Source organism: Cloeon dipterum, chromosome 1 (assembly GCF_949628265.1).
Source record: "Cloeon dipterum chromosome 1, ieCloDipt1.1, whole genome shotgun sequence".
Taxonomy (NCBI): Eukaryota; Metazoa; Arthropoda; class Insecta; order Ephemeroptera; family Baetidae; genus Cloeon; species Cloeon dipterum.
The window spans coordinates 24,972,829-24,994,885 of NC_088786.1; the positions used below are offsets into that span (position 1 = coordinate 24,972,829).

The following is a 22,057-nucleotide window of genomic DNA, read 5'->3' on the forward strand; positions in this document are numbered from 1 at the left end:
TTTTGTTTGGAAAGCAAGTAAGTCTCAAAATTCAAGGAGGTTTTATATTTTATTATTGTTTTTGTTTGGCATTCGAGGGCTGAAGCAGACTGAAGCGGTTCTGTCTGAGGGTACAGTTAAAATTAACTTTTATTAATTGATATTTTATAATTAAATTTCGGCTTTTTTAGTGGCAGAAATGGATTTTACCGCTGAAAATGTGGAGGTTGCCGTGCGCCAATTTTACTTGTCAAGCAGCACGTTGCAGGCCCAAACCCATCAATGGCTCGTGTCAGCCCAGACTTCAAAGGAGGCCTGGTCTTTTGTCTGGCCCCTTCTTGCGCTTGATAAAGCTTCAGAAGTTCAGTTTTTTGGAGCTTCCACCCTTCAAGCAAAAGTGAGAGTAAACTTAAATTCGATGTCATCAGTGCATCTAAACGAACCTTTCAGGTTTCAAAATTTTGGGCTGAAGTCCCACTTGCGGATATGGAGGGTTTGAGGAAGAGGCTACTGGAAGTGATTTTAATGCATCAAGCAAACAAGCTTGTGCTCAGTCGACTCTGCATATCAGTGAGTAGTTTGGTTTTGTTTGAAAGTGTCAGATTCAAGTGATTCGTTTGCAGATGGCAATGTGTGCTCTTCAGTCAATGCCATCAAACTGGGAAGATCCCATCACTGACATTTTGGTCACTTTCCAACCAGCTAGTATACCAAATATACCACCTGAAAACTTGGCTACCATAGTTTTAGAAATACTGACGGTGCTTCCTGAAGAGGTATCTATAACATGTAATATAAAATCTTCTAGAACTCTTATTTGATAAATTTGCAGTTCCAAACAATGCATTTAGCCCAAGGTAGAAAAGGGGAAGTAAGACACAAACTGCAAACCAGCATCCCAAAGGGTAAATGGTGAAATCATAATATTTTTTGTCCTAATTGCTTTAATTTTGCAGTATTTATTACCTTGGAGGAGTGTTTAAAATCGGATATCCTTTGCTTGAGAGCAGTAAACTGTTTTAAATCATGGGTGCAGTTTGGGACGCACTTACCAGATCTTGTTAAAATTGCCGACATCATCTGTCAGGTGGCTGGTGAGTTAGACAGAATTTCCCTAATTCTCACCCATCACCTTTTGTTCCTTTCACTGCAGAAAAAAGCCTGTTTGTTGACCCCGAACTGCCAGACGCTTCGGTTGATGCTTTGTTAGCTGTAAGTTCACATCCAGAATGCGGAAAGTATCCTTCAATATTACTCAATATGACTGACAAGTGGCTGCGGTTGCATCACTTGGCCAGACAACATCAGGAAAGAGACATTGTAAGAAATCCCACCCGCCCTGTGATTTCAACTATGTTACATAAATATTTTCTAGGAAGTGGAGGCTTCTGTTGATCGCTTGCTAGTGATGGTGGCTGAAACCCACGCAAACCTGATTTTAAAGGCTTTGGTGGCACCAGAAATGGGCGGCCTCTCTGTCGATAAAACTTGCAAAGATGCTGCTGTGCAGCTGGTCAAAGTAGCTCTTGATTGCAGCGCTACGTCTGGATATTTTCCAATTCACGAAACTTCCAGTGAACTACCGTTCAGCTTTTGGTACTTGCTCCAGGTATTGATGGAATTATTGATTTTACTATCCTTACCACAACATAACATTTTCCTATCTATCTTTGTGGAAAATTAATTTTTATCAAAACGTTAATTTTCAGGACAATATGTCATCTCTGACAGTTGAGGCATATCCAATTGTTAAGCAAGAACTTCTGCCGGTTTACTCAAGTCTGACAGAAACTTTGCTGATGAAATCTATGCTTCCGGAAAATCTGGATTCCTGGAGTTCTGAGAACAAAGAAAGATTCCGGTGCTACCGACAAGACGTAGCAGACACTATGGTATGGAATTCAAGAAATACGAAGCTAGTTTCTTCAAGAGCTTTAATTTTAGATATACTGCTACAATGTGTTAGAAGAAAATATGCTTCACCTACTGCACGGCCACTTGTGCCAGGCTCTGGACAAATGTGCCGCAGACAAGACTCAGTGGCGGCCTCTTGAAGCCTGCTTTCATTCATTTTATTCCGTATCAGAAACAGTTAGCTATGATGAAAACGTCTACTTGCCGCAGCTGTTCAACTCTCTTCATAGAATACCATCTGGATGTCATCCTAAACTCATATCCTCCGCACTTGATCTGATAGGTAGGTTATCACATTGAAATTTTATTCATTCAAAAATTTGAATTTCCAAACTGTAATTAAATAATGCAATTCATTTATTTTAGGTGCTTATGCAGAATGGATCAATAAACACACCGATGTTCTGCGTCAAGTGGTGCCAATTCTGGTCATGGGTTTAAAAGCCCAAGAGTACGCTACATCTGCCACCATGGCACTCAAGGACCTCACACGTGACTGTCAGGTTGAAATAAAAAATCCCCTTTATTTAAGCACACATGATCAGCTTGGAAGTTTGCAGGTGAGCATGGAGCCATTTGCGGAGATGATCATTCAGGCTGCCAAAGAAGCCCTCGACTCTGGCCGGCTTCTACACAATGAAAACATCCGGCTTATGTATCCGCTTGGAAAAGTTCTTTCATGCTTGCCTCCCCAGGCGATATTTCGGCATCTTCAGCAAATAATTGGCCCGTACCTGGAGGAATTGCAGCGTCTGCTTGGGGAGCAGAGCACCCTTCCAGAAGTCAAAACCAAGATCGTTTTGCGCATCAAGATGTTCTCCATGCTCTTTGCAACATTGGAGCCAATGCCGGAAGGTGCGCTGGGAGAAGGAGAGCAACAACCCGTGGTGCTAGTTTTGCACATGCTTCTGCCCGTATTTGAAAGAGTGACTGTGATATGGGGCGATGATCCTATTGTTATTGACGTATGTTTGCATACTAACAAGGGACTGAAGTGATAATTATCCATTTTTCCTATTGCAGGCAATTTGTTCGGCCATAAAATGCTCCGTGCAAAATTTACTAGACAATTGCCAACCGCTCTTGCCAGCGATGCTGAATTTGCTGCTGCAGATGTTTAAGAAAAATCCACAGCCATCTGCGCTGGATCTGGCCCAGCAGGTTATTGCCTTGTTTTACATTTTACGTGCACAAACTTAACGATTTTACACAGTTCCTCATTTTATTTGGCGCGAGCGAGTGTCAGCTGATGCAAACTTTGCTGAGCGAAATGGTTCTTCTCACACTGCAATTTTGTTCTGGAAATGCCGCAGAACACACAGACCTTGTCGAGTCATTGATGCACGTACTGGCACAAGTGCTAAAAAAGTCGCCGCAATTGTTCCTTAACTCAAGCCTAGGACTGCCAGTCTTGTTTCATTTTGGTAATTTTGATTATCAGAGTCTAGAATTGATTCACAATTTTTCACTCATTTTCGTTTGCAGCTATTCTGTCTCTTGGGATGGCTGAGAGTTCAACTGTGAAAGCAGCTGTTTCATTCCTCAGTAGTTTCATAGCGCAAAGCAGAGAAATGCAGCCATTGCAAAACGTGGTTCATTCCCAGGGAGAGGAGCTTGTTCGGAAAATTTTGGCTTGCATTGGTAAATTAGTTTTTCTGCCATGATGACGAAAAACATTGATGGTCGGTCATGTCATAGGAGGCGAAAGCCCTAGATCGATTGCGGATATGATGTCAGATTTGCTTCTGGCTTTAAACAAGAAATATTTTGATTATCAAACGCGGTGGCTGCAGCAGCTTATGTCAATCGAAGGATTTCCATCTGCCAAAGTCAGCCAAGAAGTGAAGCAAAATTTTGTGAAATCAATACTCAAGTAAGCTAATGCCAATCTAGTTACTGCTATTTCTCTTAATTTATTATGTGATTCAGGGAAAGAGCAAACAAGAGGAAGATGCAAGAAAATGTGAGGGAATTTAGTCTAGCCTGCCGAGGAATGTTTGGAGGTGACAACGTTTCAATTTCTTGCTATTTCTAAGATTCCTCGATTCAAAAGAAAAACAATTAAGTAGCGCCTACCAAAAAGACAAATTTAACCATTTTATCTAGGCTGTGGATAGCAGCTAATTTTAAATCATAATCATCAAAATGACACTATTCTGTGAACAAAATTCCATGATTTAATATATTAGACTCAACATAATGTCTTCTCTTCCACGTATTTTATTTTATTAGGAATACTCTACTATGCGCAAAAATAATCGTTTAATCATGATATCCAGACAAGCTATTTGCAGATTTTTATTTATCAAACGTCAACAACAAATTTATTCAGTCTGTTTGGGCTCTTCAACCCGTTGTTCACTCAGCTTAAGTGCGTGCAGAGCATAGTTGATGGAAACATTTGATGACCAGTGCCAAGAATTTGTCAGGATATTGTATGACATCCCATGAATGCTTCGGGTAGTACAGTCACCTGTTAAATATGCTATGAGGAAACAAACAGCTAAAAATTGCTTCTTTCTCACTGTCGCTCAGCATATTTTCAACTTCCAAAGGAGATAAAAATTTATTCCAGTCATGTGTACCAGGTGGGACTAGCCTGAGCAAATACTCTGCTGCTATAATTCCTCCTAACCATGAAACGCATGATCTGTTGAGTGTGGTCAAAAATATCGAACCTCCTGGCTGAGAAAAAAATCAATCTTTTGATTTAATAAGCAGACAGGAATATATACCTTAACCAAATTAGACGCCAGTTGAAGACAATGCTTAGGATTGTTCATGTGCTCGAGGACTTCAGACATGACAACTGCATCATAGACTTGGCCTTCCTCAGCCAGTTCTTCCAAGGTGCCGTGACGGTATTTCAATCGGTCAGATAGGGTTGTATCCAATTTAGCGTGTTGTTCGGCAACTTGAACTGCCTCTTCAGATGCGTCAAGGCCCACAACGTTGGCGCCTATTCGCGCAAGCGGTTCTGCGAGAATTCCTCCTCCACAACCAACATCAAGAATGTTCAGTCCTTCAAGGGAACTGGGTGTGTTCGCTTTTTTAGTCGATACTACCCTGGAGTTAACTAGTCCATTTCGAATAAACGGGATCCTAAAAAATATGATTTATTAAAATAATATTGGTCAACCATATCAGTAGAAAGTAAAACCTTAAAGCATTCATTGAATGAAGGGGCTTGAATTCACCCCCTTCATCCCACCATAGGCCGGATAAATTGCTAAATTTTTTTAGCTCCTCAGGATCAACAGAGCTGAACTTTGGCGCAGTACTGAAATTTCGTAGTGTTGAACTGTGAAGGAAATTGTGAGATGGTTAAAAAATTCCGTTACATAATATGGAAAGAGATGGGTTGTTTTGTTGAACCATAAAATAAAAATTTAAAAAAACTATTTAATTGTATTTTCAACTTAATCAACACAAAAAACACTAACTGGGTGTAATGACAGCATGACAGCTTAAGATACCATAATAATTATATATTTGAGATTAAGGTTTATCTTACCGATATAAAATTTTACTTAAGAACTTAGTAGCCATTTCTTTAAGTTAAACAATTATTCTTTTGATTTTAACGTGTGGACAAAAAGAATTCGGAAAATTTAATGGGCGAAACGGATGCAAGGCTGGTAGCGATTTGAGTGTTTATTTTCTTGTAGCCAGCCCGTAGCAGCGTTTTTAAAGTGCCTGACAATGAGATTGGATGCAGCCAGCTGATTCCTCTAGGCTCTCCCACCCTGTAAATACCTCGCCCACTTTCGCGTTTTCGACGTGCGGCTTGCGTGCATGAAGTCATGCAGGTCTTGCTCGACTCATAGCTCATACATTTTCATCTCATGAAACAACGAAGGTAAATTCATCACCTCAAACGAATCTTAACAATTTGGGTAGATATTAACACGAAGTATGTATTTAAATTTACACAACAACAATCTCTCACACATATATCTACTACTACTTCTTTGTATTAAATTATAAATTGAGTTTTAAAAACTAATTATCGCCGCGACTTCATATAATGTATATTTATTTAGTCTTCGCTACCTATACTTTTATTTTATGAGATTCTCATTAAAACTGGCGAGATGCGAAACCCAGTGGAAACTGTAATTTTTCCATATTATTAATTATAACCAACCATTTTCAGGTAGATCCCACCGACCAGCTGTCTTTATTTTTTACTCTATCTGACGACACTGTTATCATCTAATTCCACGTTTTTGAAAGATAAACAAACGATGTCTGGCGGGCAAGCTCTCCGTCTCAGCCGTTTGGTGCGGGCTGCTGCTGCAGTTATCGGTAGCCGCTACCTTCGACCAGGCCAACTGCAGCTCCACCGCCGCCTGGCTCTCTTAGCTGGTGGAGGACTAGCGGCCACCCTTGCCTTCCCTTCCGTGTTAGCTGCCTCTAAGCCTGACTGGATGGCAGAGCCGATCAGCGGCTATGAAGGCGTTAAGGGCAATGATATCAAGGCTCGAATGGAGGCGATGATCATGCAAGTGCAAGCTGACTTTTGCCGAGCCCTTGAGCAGGAGGAGGCTGACGGCTCTGTCGGTTCTGAGCCAACCAAATTTAAGGTCCTTTTTAAAATGACCGCTCTTGGAATCTATAATTTTACAACAATCTTTGCAGGTGGACAGATGGATTCGTAAAGAGGGCGGAGGTGGAATTACCTGTGTAATGCAAGAGGGAGAAGTATTTGAAAAAGCTGGGGTCAACATTTCTGTTGTCCACGGGCATCTTCCTCCCGCAGCTGTGGCCCAGATGAGGGCCAGAGGGAAGCAAATGGGCGAAGGCGCGTTGCCTTTTACAGCCCTTGGCATCAGCTCTGTCATTCACCCGAGAAACCCGATGATCCCCACGATCCATTTCAACTACCGGTAAGTAAAACATATTTCTAGTCCTTTGCAGAAATATTTTATATATTTTTTTTAGATATTTTGAGGTGCAAGAACCAAATGGTGATTGCCAGTGGTGGTTTGGTGGAGGCACAGATCTCACCCCCTACTACTTGGACGAGAATGACGTCCGCCACTTCCATGGAACTTTAAAGAAAGCTTGTGACAGACACAATGCAAAACTGTACCCGAAATTCAAGGCGTGGTGTGATGACTATTTCAACGTCACCCATAGAGGTACTAAAAGTTATTTTATTACTAAGTCAAATTTTTCTTTTATTCATTTTCGATTCAGGAGAAAGAAGAGGAGTTGGAGGGATCTTTTTTGATGACTTTGATGAGCCCAACCAAGAAAAAGCGTTCGAGTTTGTCACGAGTTGCGCCAATTCTGTGGTTCCTTCATACGTTCCACTAGGTATTATTAAGGAGATTATGTCAAGAATAAAAATAAATGAAAAACTTATCCATAGTGAAAAAGCACAAAAAGGACGGCTATGGATACGCTGAGCGACAGTGGCAGCTTCTTAGAAGAGGTCGTTACGTTGAATTCAACCTGATTTACGATCGAGGAACAAAGTTTGGTCTCTATACTCCTGGAGCCCGATACGAAAGCATTTTGATGTCTCTTCCTCTCACTGCCGTATGTATAATGGTTTCTGTTCAAGGATCCTTGCGTAACGGGAAATTTTCAGAGGTGGGAATACATGCATGCGCCAGAACCTGGCTCAAAGGAGGCAAAGCTGACTGAAATCCTGAAGAATCCCAAGGACTGGGTCTAACAAAATGGTAAACTTTGAAACAAATTGTGATACAAATTTTTGTCTTTTTAAAAGGCTTGCGTACCGTAAACTGGCATTGAGAACAAATTTTTGTTACTTATTCTGATGATTTTACTTCCTCTGCGCAATGTACTTTACGAAAAATCATTAGAACTGTTTCATCGTTTCATCCACCTTTCATTAAATTCATTTGCAAATTACATATTTGCACCTTTTATTGTTTAACTTAATACATTTAGTAACGTCAGAAAAGGAATGTATCATTTTAAATCTTATATATTTCCATCATAGAGAGGGATGAAATTAGGTGGCACTATCCTGTTTATCCTTGTTTCTTCCTATTTTTATAAATAATAAAGTTTGTTTAAAAAAGTATTGTCTGTAATTGATTTTGGCAAAACCAAGAGCGCGCGCGACACGTTCGAAAGATATGAAATAATAAATCTTTTGGTCCGACCGCCCCTATCGTGATGTTTGGAGCGATATCGCATGACGCAGCGCCCCATCTATAGCCATTCATTCCATTTTTTTTCAGTGGGTGAGCTTTATGGATTGAATGAGTAAAAGCGACATGGAGCTCCCGCGTTCTCAGTTAATCATTAAATAATCAATATATTTGTGCGTGCCAAATTTGAAGGCTGGCTGCAATATGATACTTCATTAGGTCTCCCCATAGCGCGAAATTTCATCAGCGCACAAGATTTATTATAAATAAAGGACGAGCTAAAGAGCCCGCGTGGAATAGTTTCACGCGATAATGATCGGGAAATACAGGCTGAGCAGCAATGTGTTCTCGTCTTTCATTAGCCCTCGGCTGTTTTTTCTGTATAAATTTTACTCAAAGAAAGTTAAATAGCTTTTCCACGTTTAATTGCTTTTCAAGTTTTTACTGATAGCACTACATGAGTTATTACCTTGTGCAGCTGCAATGGAAGATGATTTAGGACAATGTGTGGGAAAGATAAATGTGTGTTCTGCGCGGTTTTTGCCACTCTGTGTGCTACAATGAATTTACGCCAACGTTAACAGTTTGTCTTTGTTTCTCTTTATGCGTATCTGATTCTCAGAAAAAAATATTCCTGTTATAAAGATATGAAAAAGGACAAGAAAAATAAAATTTAAAAATAAAAAGTAAATTATTTCAATTTAATGAGCTTATAATAATATGAGTGTTAGAATAGGAGGAATCCACTTTTCATTCACCACCACTTCATATTATGAGCCTGGCCAGATAGGGCGCTCCATGGAAAATGATATGTGTGGAAAGGTGCTTTGGATCCACTATATTATAAAAATTAAATTAGTAACTATGAACATTAAATTCAACACAAAATTGATAACTTTTTATTGTTTTGAGAGCCTTAATTTTGAAGAAACTTAAAAACACCTTTAATTTGCTATAAGAATATTTTTCCTATTTGCTTTCCTATTGAAAGCATTAAAATTAAAATCGACAATTTTTCATTTATATATAATTATATTCACACACCGCCTATTTTTGAGAAAAATCAATTATGTCGCCTCTTGTTGATTAGACAACCTGAACTCTCCTATTGATTTCACGTCACTATTATTATTTTAAATCTGTGTGCGGCATTAAATTTAATGCCTACAGTCGCTCGCTGTGACTATTCTGTGAAATTTAACATCAGTTAGTCGCAGCAGCAGCAAACAATGAATTAGCAATGGGGCTATCTATTGGATGCATGGAAGGACCTGAAGTGAATTCGGAATATTCGGAGCTCCGTGAGCTAGGACGGTCGTCCTTAATTCGGTAGAGAGCGTAAAAGCAAGGTAAAGTTAAAGTAGACGATTAGCGCAAATTTGTGCAGCCAACAGAGTGGCAGCTATCGAGCCGTGTCTCCGCGAGGGCCAATCAGCAGGCCGGAAGGCGCGAAAGCGGCGTTCGCCAGTTTGTTCTCCAGGCAGGCAGGCCGGGCGGGCGGGGAGAAGTGGGAGTGCGCGAGTGTGACAGCGGCGCCACGCTCGCGGCCGCGGCTGCTGGCAGGTCCCGGGCGGCGGGTGCTGCCACCTGTGGCGAGCGAGGCGGCCAGCTGAGGGGTGCTCATTGGTATTGATCTGGGGGTGAGGAGCGAGCGAGCAAAGTTCCGCATCCATCCGACGTACGTACGGACGGACCCAGCCAGCGATGAGCACCATCCAGCAATGAAGAAGTTCACCTTCAAGGGGGTGCTCGACGGCTTCCGCTCGTCGGCGCCGCAGCCGCCGCGCGTCGACCAGGAGATCGTCGAGACCCTTCGGCCAGACCACTTCACCGTCGCCAAGGCCAGTATACACTCTATAACACACACCACACACTCAGTCAGACATAACCCCGTGCCGCTCTCTCTAACTCGCGCCCCGAGAGACACCCCTCGTGCCGCAGCCCCCTCCTTCCGCGGGGACCCCGTCGGTGGGCCTGGACCGTCGACCCCTCCCGCGGGCCCTCCGCGGCACCGTGTTCTCCACGGATCGGCGGGGCCGTGCCTTTTGAGCCCGTGTCGAGAGCGAGAGAGCAGCACTCTCGAGGACCCTCCAAGGGTCGGCCCGTGTGTTGCGTAGTTGGCTCGTGCCTGCCGTCCGTCCGCACACATCATTTGCGATGACAAGCTGCGTCTTTTATTTCGGCCGACAATCTTGGCGCAATTAGCACGCAGAGTGCTTCCTCCCTCGCGCCGCAGCCGAAATGAGCCCGGTTTGTGTGTGTGTGTCTGTGCGATGCGACACTCGCGAGTTTCGCAACTTTTTAAATGCCGATGGGCTGTTCTCTCGTCCGTCGGCTCTGCTGTTGTGACATTTAGCGGACACGTTTTAACGGAGTGCACCGCGGCACCAGCACAGCACAGCGGGCTTGGTCCACGGCGCCGCGACGCACGGCACCATGCTGAGCATTAATTCCCACGGCCAAACGAAAACAAAGGGCTCCGCTAAATGGACCGCTTTATTAATTTCCGACTCGTTTTCCAACGCCTCGTTGCTTTTTACGCCGCAATCGCGGCCGATATCATACTTTTACACTCACCAGTGCGCACACACATGTGACCGAGAGTATGACTGTGGGCTTTGCGCGCTGAAAGAGGGCCCGTCTGTTTTTTGCGCTTCCCCCGGTGACCCACATCAATTTATGGGTTCTGACATCTGTGAAGGGGAAGCAAATCTCGGCCCGCTTTTTGCTTATTGTTCCCTTTTCATTTATCAATCACGGGCTTCTTGCACACGGGCGAATTTTTTCTGCCCAAAGCTGTGTAACTTAGATACGAATGGTAATGAACATTTTGAACAAAAAGCTCTTGGCTTTAATAGATTGCCACCGAAATTAAGCTTTTATTGCTCGGCCTGATAGCTACAACAGTGAGAACAGACCAGCAGACTTTGGTCGCCGCCTGCTCGAATACTTCCGGCTTGCCATCAGCTGTAGTAACCGCCTGATCAAAGCTATTTAATTCCACGAGACTTATTGTTGCTCGAGAAATTGCTTGAAAATTTTAATATTTTGTCACCAGGCGACAACTTTTGAAAAATAGGTTTTCTTATCGCTATTGTTTTTTATTCAATTTCCTCAAACGCACTTGATCGGATATATACTTTCTTTCGTTTTAGAAAATTTAACATTGTGTTTATAACAATACTAATTATGAGTTTTTGTATCGAACACCCACAAAGTTAATGAAAAATCTTTTTTTCCGCTTCAGAGTTTCCCAATTTCTACATCTCGTTCCAACATCGGTACCAGGATTGCGCCAGAAACCACTTTGACTGCGCATCAAAGGCATTTTCACGAAACAGAAACGCTATGACCTATGAAATCAATAATTTCTAGAGAGCTGCTAACCGTCAAATTAGCAAACCGTTGTATGTATGTGTTTCGCAAACCACCCAAATTCCTTTCTAACTATTTGAATGTTATGCTTGGGTAAATTCCAATCTATGCCTAATTTACACACATATGCTCAAACAAGTATATATGATGCTATCAATTTCTTCATATTGGTAAACAGGCCTGGTTACGATTGATGTACATACTTTTATTATTATTATGGTTTAATTAATTTATACATATATGTTTATGTATGGATTAGTTAAGCAAATATATAAAAAATATTTACCAAGAGTAAATTTCTGATCCCTCGATGAACTTTGTTACAAATATCTATTTCAATGCTATATTATTATATTCTCTCAAAACGTCAAATTAATTGCCAGAAATAAAACCAGAGATATTTTTAACGTTTTAAATTGGTAACATATTATTATAAAAGGCAAGCTATTTTCTCTATGAAGATATGAAGAGTTTGGTTTTTGGTTATTGAACAGTATTTTTGATTTCATTTGGGAACTTAAGATAAGATGAAAGCTCCAATACTTTAACAGTATTCCCTATTATAATTTCAAATTTTGTCCTTATTTTCATTCTTCTCGAAGAAAAAACTTGATGTAGACTAATAATTGTATTGGAAATAAATGAAACCAGGCTTCATCCTCGTTGCTTTACATTTAAATTTGGTCTTTGGAGCTAGCCTCAACTGCCTCATGAATAGGACGTACTGGATGACGTCGAAACTTTAGTCGAGAAATTAAAACGACAATTGTAAAGCAACGAGGATGAAGCTTATTTTCATTTATTTCCAATATGAACACAACCTCGAGTAATCGCCTATTTAAAAAATTAATAATTGTGTCATTTTAAAATTATATATATTTGTGCTTTCTCAATTAGAAAGAAAGTCAAGAGTTAAACTGACTGAGAGAAGGCGTCATGAAACGACAAATTCATTATCAACGCTCTACGTGCCGGACGCGAAAACGCCGGCAGCAACGGGGTGCCTCGATATTGTGGACAGTGGGCTCCGGCGAATGGGAAAAAATCTATGCTCGTGGCCCAATTTGGTGGTGGCGGCGGCGGAATTGATCAGTCGAGATAATAGGCAAGAGTTATTATTTTGGCTTTTAGCGCACGTCTTGCAAGCGCGAAATGAGAAGCGCCAAAAGGGCCGTTGGCGCCTCCTCGTTCGCCACCGTTAATATTTTAGCACGCGCTCCGTGCTGGCTGGCGTACTCGTTTTTTTTCTCACTTTTTTTGCCTCTCCTAGTGCTTCTCTTCGCCCTTTTTTTAATTATTTCAAGCGCGAGCCGGACGTCGCTGAATTTATCACCTCTCGCGCAATTAGTGCAATCAATTGAGCCACTCGCGTCCTGCGGGAGTTGCGGTCTCTTATGATTTCGACTCGCAAATGAATCATTTGCCGAGTCTGCAGATCTTTTTGGCTCACTCCTGCCATTTCACCACCCGAACGTCAGTGGGAAAGTTTCCCCTCTTTGCACAGTATTATGCTACATGGTGAAAAATGGTTTGGCCTCGTTTAATTAAATTTAAAAGCCGAAATCTTGGAGGACTTGCTTCTAGCAGCAACCCCTTTCCACACCGCTGCGGTTTTAGGAGCTGGTTTTAAGGCAGGTCAAATTTCTGATTATTACGTGGCTGCACACTCTCTTGGAGCTCTTGTGAAATTTTGCACAGCCAAGAAACTTTTTTACTTGAAACTTTCTTTGAGTACTCAAGCCCTTAATAGCCGACTCTTGCTTTAGTTCAAGGATTGAAGAAAAAGTCCAATTCTCAATTTATACTGCGGAAATGGAAATCAGCGTGGTCTCTAAAAATAATCATTTTTTGCTCCTCAGTGTAAGTTCAAGTTGGTTTTTCATCTTTTCGTGAAACCAGAATATACAGTTCACTTTTATCATAAACTATTTCTTATGTTACTTTGTTAAAAGGTGAATTTGATTATTTCGGTTATTTGTAAACAGGAAAATAGATCTAAAAAAGACTATGTAAAATAGTCTTTTTACGCACCTTACAAGACTGCCAGTGTTGCTAGAAGAAATTAACGTCAATATTTGTTCGTGAAAATTTTGGGCAAAAGCAATCCACAGTTTGGAGAGTATTGATCATATCAAATCTCGCGTGATTGCAAGAACATAATCATGAGATATTCTTTGGGGAATTGCCGCTTTGGGGTTCGATTCATAATTTACGCTTTGGTGGCGAGTGCCTTGTTATTTTGACGCGGTTTCTTGTTTTAGTATCTGGAAACCACGATAACGCTTTGACTTTTGACTGAGCATATTATAGAGCATATTTTAATACGTTCGGTAAAAAATGCTCCTTTGATCATGGACTTAATTCACGCGGCAATAAGCTGTGCCAAAAACAGCGGATTGTGTTACGCACCACTTTTGTCGCACAAACACGGCCTCAATCCGATTACCACCAAGCGAGTGCTTGTCAATGCTCTTCTCCACGGAGGAGTCTTCAATCACGCTGATATTGCTCGCCTATTGTCCCCGTCAAAAGCATCATTCAGACAGACATGCTAAGCTGCGAGAACGGAACGCTCGTCCGCGGCGTTGCTGCTGGTTCGGCTCTTGCGATTGTTTGTTTGTCGTCTCTGGTGCGCTGTCGTTTTAATTGGCGCAAGATGCAGCCGGCGGCGTTTAGCGCACACAGGTAGGCGCGTCATTTGCCGGTTGTTGGCAAGCGGGTGAGTGGCTCGTAATTGTCAGCCGGGCGGGGTCAAAGGGGCAGTGGCGAAGAAAATGCAAATCGCTGAGAGGGATGTGCAACAGAGTGTGCCGGCATCGTAGCTGCAGCAGCAGCAGCAGCCAGCCCCACCTCGGGTGATAAATGCATGTGTATTCTCGGCAGAGCGAGCGAAAAAGCAGCGGCGTTTACACAAAACGTACGAGCCGGCAGTGTTCCGTAATGAGTATGATGATTATTATTCAGAAACACGCCTTTTAGCTTTTTTGCCGCGCCGCCCGGCTGGCGCTTGATTTGATTAATTAAACACGGGGGACGAGAGATCCGAAAAGGCGTAAGCTCCAGTGATATACGGTGACACGGCATTTTTCTTAATGGTACACTACGCTCTCTTTGCGAAAATGCACGCGCCGCCTCTAGAAATTGCTTCATGCGACGCCGTAAATAATTGCTGCCCGAGCAGCTCCTGCCACCGCACTTTTATTATTCTTTGCAATTAAAGCTAGGCCGCTGTAGGAAACGCGGTGCACATATTTATACTTTGACCGGGGGATTTTCCGCCGATAGCCTGTGTTTATCATGGCCCACGCAAGCTGCAACGAGGGCGTCGGAAAGTTTCAGGACAATATTTAAGGCAAATCAATAAGGCAGAGGCTCACATTTCAGAAGACCTTGCAGCTTTCCAGGGTTTGAATCCAATCAATAAACGCACATAGAGTTTATAGCTTCCAGATTTATGAGGAAAACAATTAAAAATTGACTCTAGGAGTTTGGCTTGTTTTAATTAATTTATTTAATTTTAATGCTTTAATTTTGGGCATTTTAAAAGATGATAATGAAACATATATTTTCTCACTTGAATAACTTTTTACCTGAAATGAAACCAGAAAAGTGCCCCTCTTTAATTGCATTTTAAGCTCTCTTTCGTTGCACTTTTACTCCTTGCTTCACTCGCTTGAGAAAATGCATTTATGCAGCAAAAGCAAAATTTTCAGATCTTGCGCACCGCTTGCGTGATTTGGTTGGCCCTGAGGGACAATTTTCCTCAAACCGATCAATTTGTTTCCAGCAATTCCAAAGCGATAAATAACCTTAAATGCGAGTTTGACTTCCGTTCAAAGCCAGCCAGCGGCAACAAGGTCCTCAAAAGGGTGAGAGTGATAGGCATTATTAAACGTAAATCTATTTCAAATGCATTCGAATTTCGGCCTGATAATGTTGTAGTGCCGGCGGCCGCTCCCCCGCGTTACATCACTTCAAACTGTGTACATGGCGGTGTAAATTATTCAGCACGGACGGCGATTATGACTGATCCAAAACTAATGGCATGATGTGCCGTGCTGTATATATGCCTGGAATCTCTTGCGGTGTGTCAGTGTCGGCGTTCCGTGCCATTAATCGATTGATTATTTTGAGCGATGCGCCTCTCAAATTGAAATTCACCAACAGCACGCGCGGCCAGAAAATCGGGATCGAGTGCATTCGTTTCGAATCTCGGTGCATTTGCATGTTGCTGTGCTGAACACGTTTCAATTAAGCGAATTTCGGGGTGCGACCTACTTTTCGACTCCGTGCACCAGCCAGCCAGCAGTCGATCGCGGACGTATTTGCAATTGCAGAAGGCGCCTGGAGAGCGGCCCGCCGGGTAATTGAATATGAATGTCGGAGGGTGGCACCCCTGGCTGGCCCGGAATTGCCCAACAGCTATCGTGGTGTTTGTTTGGCCCCGACTGGCCGGCTTGTCAATATCGCTGGTGCCACGGCAGCCAGGATAATTAAGCACGCCCATTATCACGACAGCATTCTTATGCACTGAGTGAGGGGCGAAATGCGTGCCTCTATCGCTGCAAACGCGCCGAGTTTATCACCTCTCGCGGGACAGGCCGAGTCGTTTCCAGTCTAGCGGCGGCCGCGTTCGCGAAATATTATGCAGCCGATGGCGGGGAGCAGCGATTTCGGAGTTGCCCTGGTAAAAGAAACATAGAAATTTGTTAGCTAAGTGCTGTTGGGACTCTCACGAGACTCTGGTGCATCGTTAAGATAGCTCGAGAGTCGCTGCAATTTCTACTCAGGATCGGAAAGTACAGCCAATTGGGCTCACACTGCTGATTAAAAATCACCAGAGTGTTTTGAACTTACGCTCGCTGCGGTCACCGGTGCGCAGTTTCGAGTATGCTGATAATCTAACCATATAGTCCTTTTTAACACGGCCCTTTAGTGCTAAAACATTATCTTCCACGATTCTTTATTAAATTGATTTTTTTTTTTTTTCGAGAAATGCCAGTCGGCATTTGCAATCAGCAACCACTGGCCTTGTGAAAAGACTATCAAGGAAAGAAACAGCGCAATGGGAAAGTTTCAAATCGAGAGTTGAATGTGTCAGTGGTACAGTAATGATAATTACTGTGATAAGAAAACTATGCTATACGTTTTCATTTAAAAAAAACTCAGTGTTATGGAACATTTGTTTAGTTTTTAATAACTCTTTTCTTTGCAGTCTTCTGCTAAATCTTCTGACCTTATTTATTTTAATATGTATGCAAATCATAATAAGTTTGCTAGATATCCTTCAAGGAGCAAGGACAAAGTGGAGACAAACAAATTAAAATCCTATTTCAATTTGCCCACTCACTAAGCATTTAACAAAGAAAGATTCATAAAATATGTTTAACCTCGTAGTTTAGTGACGTGCTTATCTTTACGCTAATTTTCTTATCGCGCGAACCAACTTAAGAAAGGCTGCAATATTTTTTAATATTTTCCATATTTTCCTGGTCCTCATGCAGTTAAATGTTATCAAATCAATTACTGTTAATTGCTTCATTGTGAATGGTGGGAATCATTGAGGCGTAAAATTTTTTACTGTGCTAATCATTGTTAGTAATTTTAACAGTTAAAACTCGCAACTCCCAAACCTGAAATGTGTATTGAAGTGGCATATATATTATTTATGTTTCGTATTAGATATCACATTTTTATCCATTTAAATCCCATTTATTCTGGGAAACGATATTTTGAGCACCGTGATTTGAAGCTGTAATAATTATTGTATACGCCTTCCGCTACACGCACCTTGGCTTTTGCTCGTAAAAGCAAGCCATTACTTTCGAGCGGGTGTGCGCTACAACGTATCGCTCGCAGAGACATACACATTGACAAAAAGTACATAAAATGGTTGTTGGTCTGATTGTGATGTGAGGCAGGAAACTTTTATGAACGCCGCTTTCACGGCCGGGGCGGAAAATGAACCAGCACGCGCTCTCCGCGGCGGATTTCTCATCTGGAGCTGCGAATTTTTGTGTTGTTGAGCGTGAAAATGGCCCTTGAGTGGAAATGGTTGTACGCGCGCGAGTTAAATGTATATAGCACAGTATTTTAATGTATTCTGGAGAGAGCTTTTACAAAAATTATCGCAGATATGGGCGTGTTTCGTGCGCGGAGCCCTTGAACGCCGCTGGCCCACTTCTGCCCATTGTTTGCAGCGACGAACGCCCTTTGTGGCTCCCGATTTGTTTTCGCCGACAGTCATTTCTCATCGTTAAAGCGGCGCGTGCTTACGCGAGCAATACCTGTTCTTTCGGTTTTTAGAGCCTCATGTTGTGTCACGTCGCTGTTTATATCGACAACAGCTCCGGTTGACATTTTCATTAACTTAATTTTGATAGGAAAATTAATTATTATTAATTTAATCGGCGCACATTCAATTTATGTTCAGCTTCAAGCAAAGTCAGCTATTTTATAATTAAAGTTAAAGCTCAACACACAAATTTTAGTTTCTCCGCTCTACAGCGTACTCTAAAAGCGCTTATTTAACTGCGACTAAAATTTTAGAGAAAAGTGAACTAATGATTTTGTTTATTATTTTTTTTTAATTTGCAGAGTATTATTACAAAACTGCACCAGTCAAGTTGTTTAAAGGAATCAGGGAAATGTTTCCTCTGAGATTTTTCAATGGATGAAAAAATTTATTATTGATTATATTGGATACCATCGACGCACGACTTAATTAATTTGTTTCTTATATGTAAGAGGTGGCTTGGGACAGTGATAAAGGTATTTTGATTAAGTCGAATAAGTCAATAAGCGAAGAATCATTTTAATTACTTTTACAAATTTTAGAAACTTAGAAATCAAAACATTTATAGGAACAGATAAGACGAATAAATGATAGCCGTGAATGAAATATCTTGTTAACTTAGCCCTATCTTTACAGTTTTTATTAGCCCAATCAAATTTTGACGAAGCCGGAGTAAAAATATTTTGACTTGAGATTTTCACAATTCCATCATTATCAGTATTCCCTGTTAGTTTAGGTTGATTTTTTTGCTTAAGGGGAATCCGATATTCAAATTTATTTTCATGTTAACTTCGGGTAATTTGAAAATGATGCGGAAAATTCATTTGCAGTAGTTGTCAGAGAGTGAGTTTGAGTTGTAGAAAGTGACGTGCAATCTAACGAAAGAGCTTGTTAGCAAAACTGACAGAACGTGTCCTGTTTGCCACTGCTAAATTGGAGATTATTTGCAAGACTCGTGTCGACTAGAGGATTGAGCAAAAAAAAAATCGACGCGTGCATTTTAAGTGGAAGTTGTAGCAATGCATAAATATTGCTTTCTCACCACACCGCACATATCAACACGTGTCTCGGTGCGAAGAAAAGTGAGTGAAACATGTGATGCCTCAAGGTTGGCGGAAAATTTTATATCGCGCCGCAAGAAACCAAGACGCGTCGAACGTAAATCTCCTAGCTGCACATTATTTCGGGCAAACAAGGTGCGACGTCGGTTTTATTGCGCCTCGGGCGCGCGATTTATTTAATCTTGGCGCGATGTTTTCGCAGGCTGATTCAACAGCACTGACGTGCATACTAATAGCGTATGTTTGCGTCGACTTTTACACACGTACAGGCATAGGAGCGAACGGCCCTCGCGGCGGCGGCGGGCGAATCGATATATATATTCCGCCGAAGCATCGCGGCTGCTTGCATAATTTGGACGTGCCTTTGTTGGAACGGCAAGTGGACTGGGGCAACAATCAAGCCGGGCCGGACTGGCCATCGAGCGCCGTCGGCAATAATATGGCGGCAAGCGAACCAAACCACCCTCGGTAATCTCGAGGAATTCTGTCGTAAACGAGCCGATTTTATGGTCGGCTCATCCCGCCGCCCGCACCGACCCTCTCAGCAGTTCCCAAATTAATGAAATCGTATTATTCGCCCCCGCGGCGCTTGCGAACTGCCAGGCTAAATATTGGCCAGCAGCATTATCATCCCTCCCGCTGCGACGTAAAAGTCCCGAGATTTACGCTGTATTTTTATGCGGATGACAGTCGGGCTGGGCCGACCGGACAGTTGAATGCTGTAGGCCCGCCATTTATGAGCAAATGATTGGGTGCCGTCATGCCGAAAAAAATAAACTTCTTGACATGGTTTTTCTTTCGGTGTACCAGAACAGATGCGCCGCCCCCTCGCAGCATGCGGTCGCGGAAACGGACTCGATGTTATAAGCGAAACTTGTTCATTTTTATGCGCCGTGTTTTTTTTCTGTTGCGGCACGGCTGAAACTTTTATGGTGAGCCGCCCCGAAGGAGTGCATTATGTGGGAATTCTGGTGCTTCGTGAAGACGGTGTAAATATTTTACCCTAGTAATCCTCGGGGGCTTTGCCGGACAACCCGTAAAAAATTAATCCAGCCGACTTGAAGGAGCCTTTGTCGTTCCTTCTTACTCGTCAGACACGAGCTGATTTAAACTTTTCCATAACAGCTGCGAGGAAGTCTCTCTGCTCCTTATTTTAGAGTTTTGACAATTTGATAAGCACCGCGGCGCCCAGAGGCGGATCAGCAGCCCTTTGAGTGAGCCGCTGGAAAATCTTGTGATGCACAAAAAGCGGGCGGGGGGCGATTTCTCTCGTGCGTGAAAAGAAAGTCATCACATTGCGGCTGGCTCTCTTCCTTCCGCTAACCCCATCTCGGGATTATGTGCGACGAGCGATTCGGCTTTTATCCATTTCACCATCTCGATAAATTATTTCCCTGCTCTTTCTCGGTGCGCCGCAGACGTATTGATTCGAATGCCGAGCCTAAAGTCAAATTTACCTCCGAGCTGGGGATTAAATCACACGGGGCGCGAGCTATGCAACCCGCCCGACGCCAAAGACAGGCCGGTTGCCGATAAGCTCAACTTTCACGCTCGTCCGCGCCGATTAGCATTTTGATAAATAGCGCTAATTTGAAAAGTTTTGAACCGGAATTTTTCGAGCAAACTCCGAACAATAAACCCTAAACTTTATCCGACCCAAGTTAAATTCCGATTCTGTGAGCGGGTCGCCTACAAATTCGGTCATTCTTCGGGATAAAATTTTTACGTCCATTATGCAAATTCGCTTTTATGCTTCGATCAAAGCATCGAGTTGTTGCATGGCAGGCTTTGTTGTTTAATGTTCCGTTGTGTTTTCTGTTACAGACTTTCCGCCATGGGTTCCCTTTCCAGCCGACGGCGGTGGCTTTCGACCCAATCCAGCATTTGCTGGCCCTCGGCACTAAGTCAGGATCCCTTCGGCTGTATCCTTTTCAACGCAACAAAGCAGGCTGAATACAAATTCAGCCAACACAAGACTCTTTCTGCTGCCACGGCCGTTGCTGTTGCCGCTGGTGCCAACGGCGAAGGGGAATAATAATAATAACAGCAGCAAAAATTCGCACCAGCAGTAATGGCGCCGCAAACGTGCAATCTGTGCAATCAGTGCGGCTGTTTATTTTTTCAGCGGATCGTGCTGCGAGAGAGCGAACTCGCAGCCCCTCTTATTTCTTGCGACTATTCACAGTCGAATGCGTGTATAAAAAATGTACGTGTTTAATAATCAAAAGGAAATTGGTTTTAATCTCGAAGTTGGCTTTTCACTAAAAGTTGTCGCAAAACAATCTAGAAATAATAATCTACTTTAGCCAAGTATTAAAAGTTCTTGTTTGCTCGGCGGTCATTACGCAACAAAACCTAGAAAGAGCTCTTTGCAAAGTTGCAAAGTTTCGGTCCGCCTGCGAGAGAGTCGTTTTTTCCTTAACCGAAGGATGCAGGCTGGGTCGGCCAGGGGTGGACTCGCACATGCAGCACGAGACGGACGCGGCGGTCATCCAGATCCAGTTCCTAACGAACGAAGGCGCCCTGGTCACCGCCACCTCAGACGACTCCATCCACCTATGGAACTTCCGACAGAAGAAGCCCGAGGTGGTGCACAGCCTCAAATTCCAGAGGGAAAAGTGAGTAGCACCGTTCTCTTTAATCGATATCTCATTTAGTCGGTCGGTCTGCCCGCCTGCCTGCCACCACACTTTGCATTTTGTTGCCCGCGCCTCCAAAACAAACACAAAGTAAGAAGCGCAGCAAAAAGTTGGTGGAAATGAATTATTCGCCAGTCTCTGTTGGAACTAAACAGTGGAGCGGCATTAGCTCTATTTGCAGACCAGCTTTCTCAGATTGCCTTTGCGGCTTTGAATCTTTCCGAACTTATCATGCAGCATCCGCCCCGAAGCAGAAATTCAACGAGCTCGACGGCAGCTCGTAAAGAAGACACCGAAATACTGGCGGGCGAACCAAGCAGATCGGCCGATAAGGAAATTAAGTCGCAGCTGGGTGGGGAGAGAGGGTGGTGTGCTAATTATATTGAGGGCGGTGAGGGTTAATTCGCGCCCGCGAGCGCGAGCTGCTGTGTTTTAAAGAGTCGGTTCGTCTTTAATTTGCTGCGCTGTCGTTTTAATCACAAGGCTCATCCACCGGCAGTTTTGTCTTGCGGTCGGAGTGAAAAGACTGCTGAATATAATCGACTCGCCTACATCCAGCCAGATGTACCAAAGCATCTCTCTCATTTATGTATGAGGACGACCCAAATACCCTGACTCACTCGGCTCAGGGTCACCATGTTAGCTTTCATATCCGATTCCATC

General features: G+C 42.8%; 4 protein-coding genes across 15 annotated transcripts in view; 3 read left to right on the top strand and 1 right to left on the bottom strand.

The window, feature by feature from the left end:
* Positions 1-30: 30 nt before the first annotated feature.
* On the top strand, positions 31-4,102 carry cdm (importin-13-like protein cdm). The gene is made up of 17 exons (XM_065476213.1): positions 31-110; positions 171-376; positions 430-549; positions 603-755; positions 812-884; positions 936-1,073; positions 1,133-1,299; positions 1,355-1,588; positions 1,689-1,871; positions 1,924-2,176; positions 2,260-2,396; positions 2,454-2,858; positions 2,917-3,054; positions 3,107-3,317; positions 3,379-3,534; positions 3,592-3,766; positions 3,823-4,102. Exons 2-17 carry the CDS (start codon positions 179-181, stop codon positions 3,926-3,928), a joined length of 2,847 nt encoding a protein of 948 aa, XP_065332285.1. The 5' UTR covers positions 31-110; positions 171-178; the 3' UTR covers positions 3,929-4,102.
* Positions 4,103-4,138: 36 nt separating this feature from the next.
* On the bottom strand, positions 4,139-5,741 carry Coq3 (ubiquinone biosynthesis protein COQ3, mitochondrial). 2 transcript variants are annotated; one of them, XM_065476228.1, is made up of 5 exons: positions 5,650-5,741; positions 5,054-5,194; positions 4,629-4,995; positions 4,419-4,578; positions 4,139-4,366 (listed from the first exon to the last, which is right to left on the bottom strand). In XM_065476228.1, the coding sequence occupies exons 1-5, from the start codon at positions 5,688-5,690 to the stop codon at positions 4,218-4,220; spliced, it is 858 nt and encodes a 285-aa protein (XP_065332300.1). In that variant the 5' UTR covers positions 5,691-5,741; the 3' UTR covers positions 4,139-4,217. The 2 variants fall into 2 exon arrangements, with proteins under 2 accessions (XP_065332300.1, XP_065332301.1); XM_065476229.1 differs by lacking the exon at positions 5,650-5,741 and adding an exon at positions 5,408-5,584.
* Positions 5,615-7,954, top strand: Coprox (oxygen-dependent coproporphyrinogen-III oxidase). Of its 3 annotated transcripts, none has more exons than XM_065476224.1 (7): positions 5,615-5,752; positions 6,050-6,479; positions 6,535-6,782; positions 6,838-7,037; positions 7,096-7,215; positions 7,271-7,440; positions 7,493-7,954. In XM_065476224.1, the coding sequence occupies exons 2-7, from the start codon at positions 6,141-6,143 to the stop codon at positions 7,577-7,579; spliced, it is 1,164 nt and encodes a 387-aa protein (XP_065332296.1). In that variant the 5' UTR covers positions 5,615-5,752; positions 6,050-6,140; the 3' UTR covers positions 7,580-7,954. The 3 variants fall into 3 exon arrangements, with proteins under 3 accessions (XP_065332296.1, XP_065332298.1, XP_065332297.1); XM_065476226.1 differs by having other exon boundaries at positions 5,737-5,752; positions 6,130-6,479; XM_065476225.1 differs by lacking the exon at positions 5,615-5,752 and having other exon boundaries at positions 5,870-6,479.
* A 1,638-nt stretch (positions 7,955-9,592) lies between these two features.
* Positions 9,593-22,057, top strand: part of Tomosyn (syntaxin-binding protein tomosyn) — a 31,141-nt gene continuing 18,676 nt past the window's right edge. For 3 of the 9 annotated variants that reach the window (XM_065476205.1, XM_065476206.1, XM_065476207.1), the window contains exons 1-3: positions 9,594-9,865; positions 20,580-20,677; positions 21,191-21,373. In XM_065476205.1, coding sequence (XP_065332277.1) covers positions 9,746-9,865; positions 20,580-20,677; positions 21,191-21,373 — 401 coding nt within the window. In that variant the 5' untranslated portion in view covers positions 9,594-9,745. Of the gene's footprint in view, positions 9,866-15,967; positions 16,087-20,579; positions 20,678-21,190; positions 21,374-22,057 lie in introns of those variants that run through there. The other 6 variants (XM_065476209.1, XM_065476212.1, XM_065476211.1 and 3 more) reach the window with 3 other exon arrangements.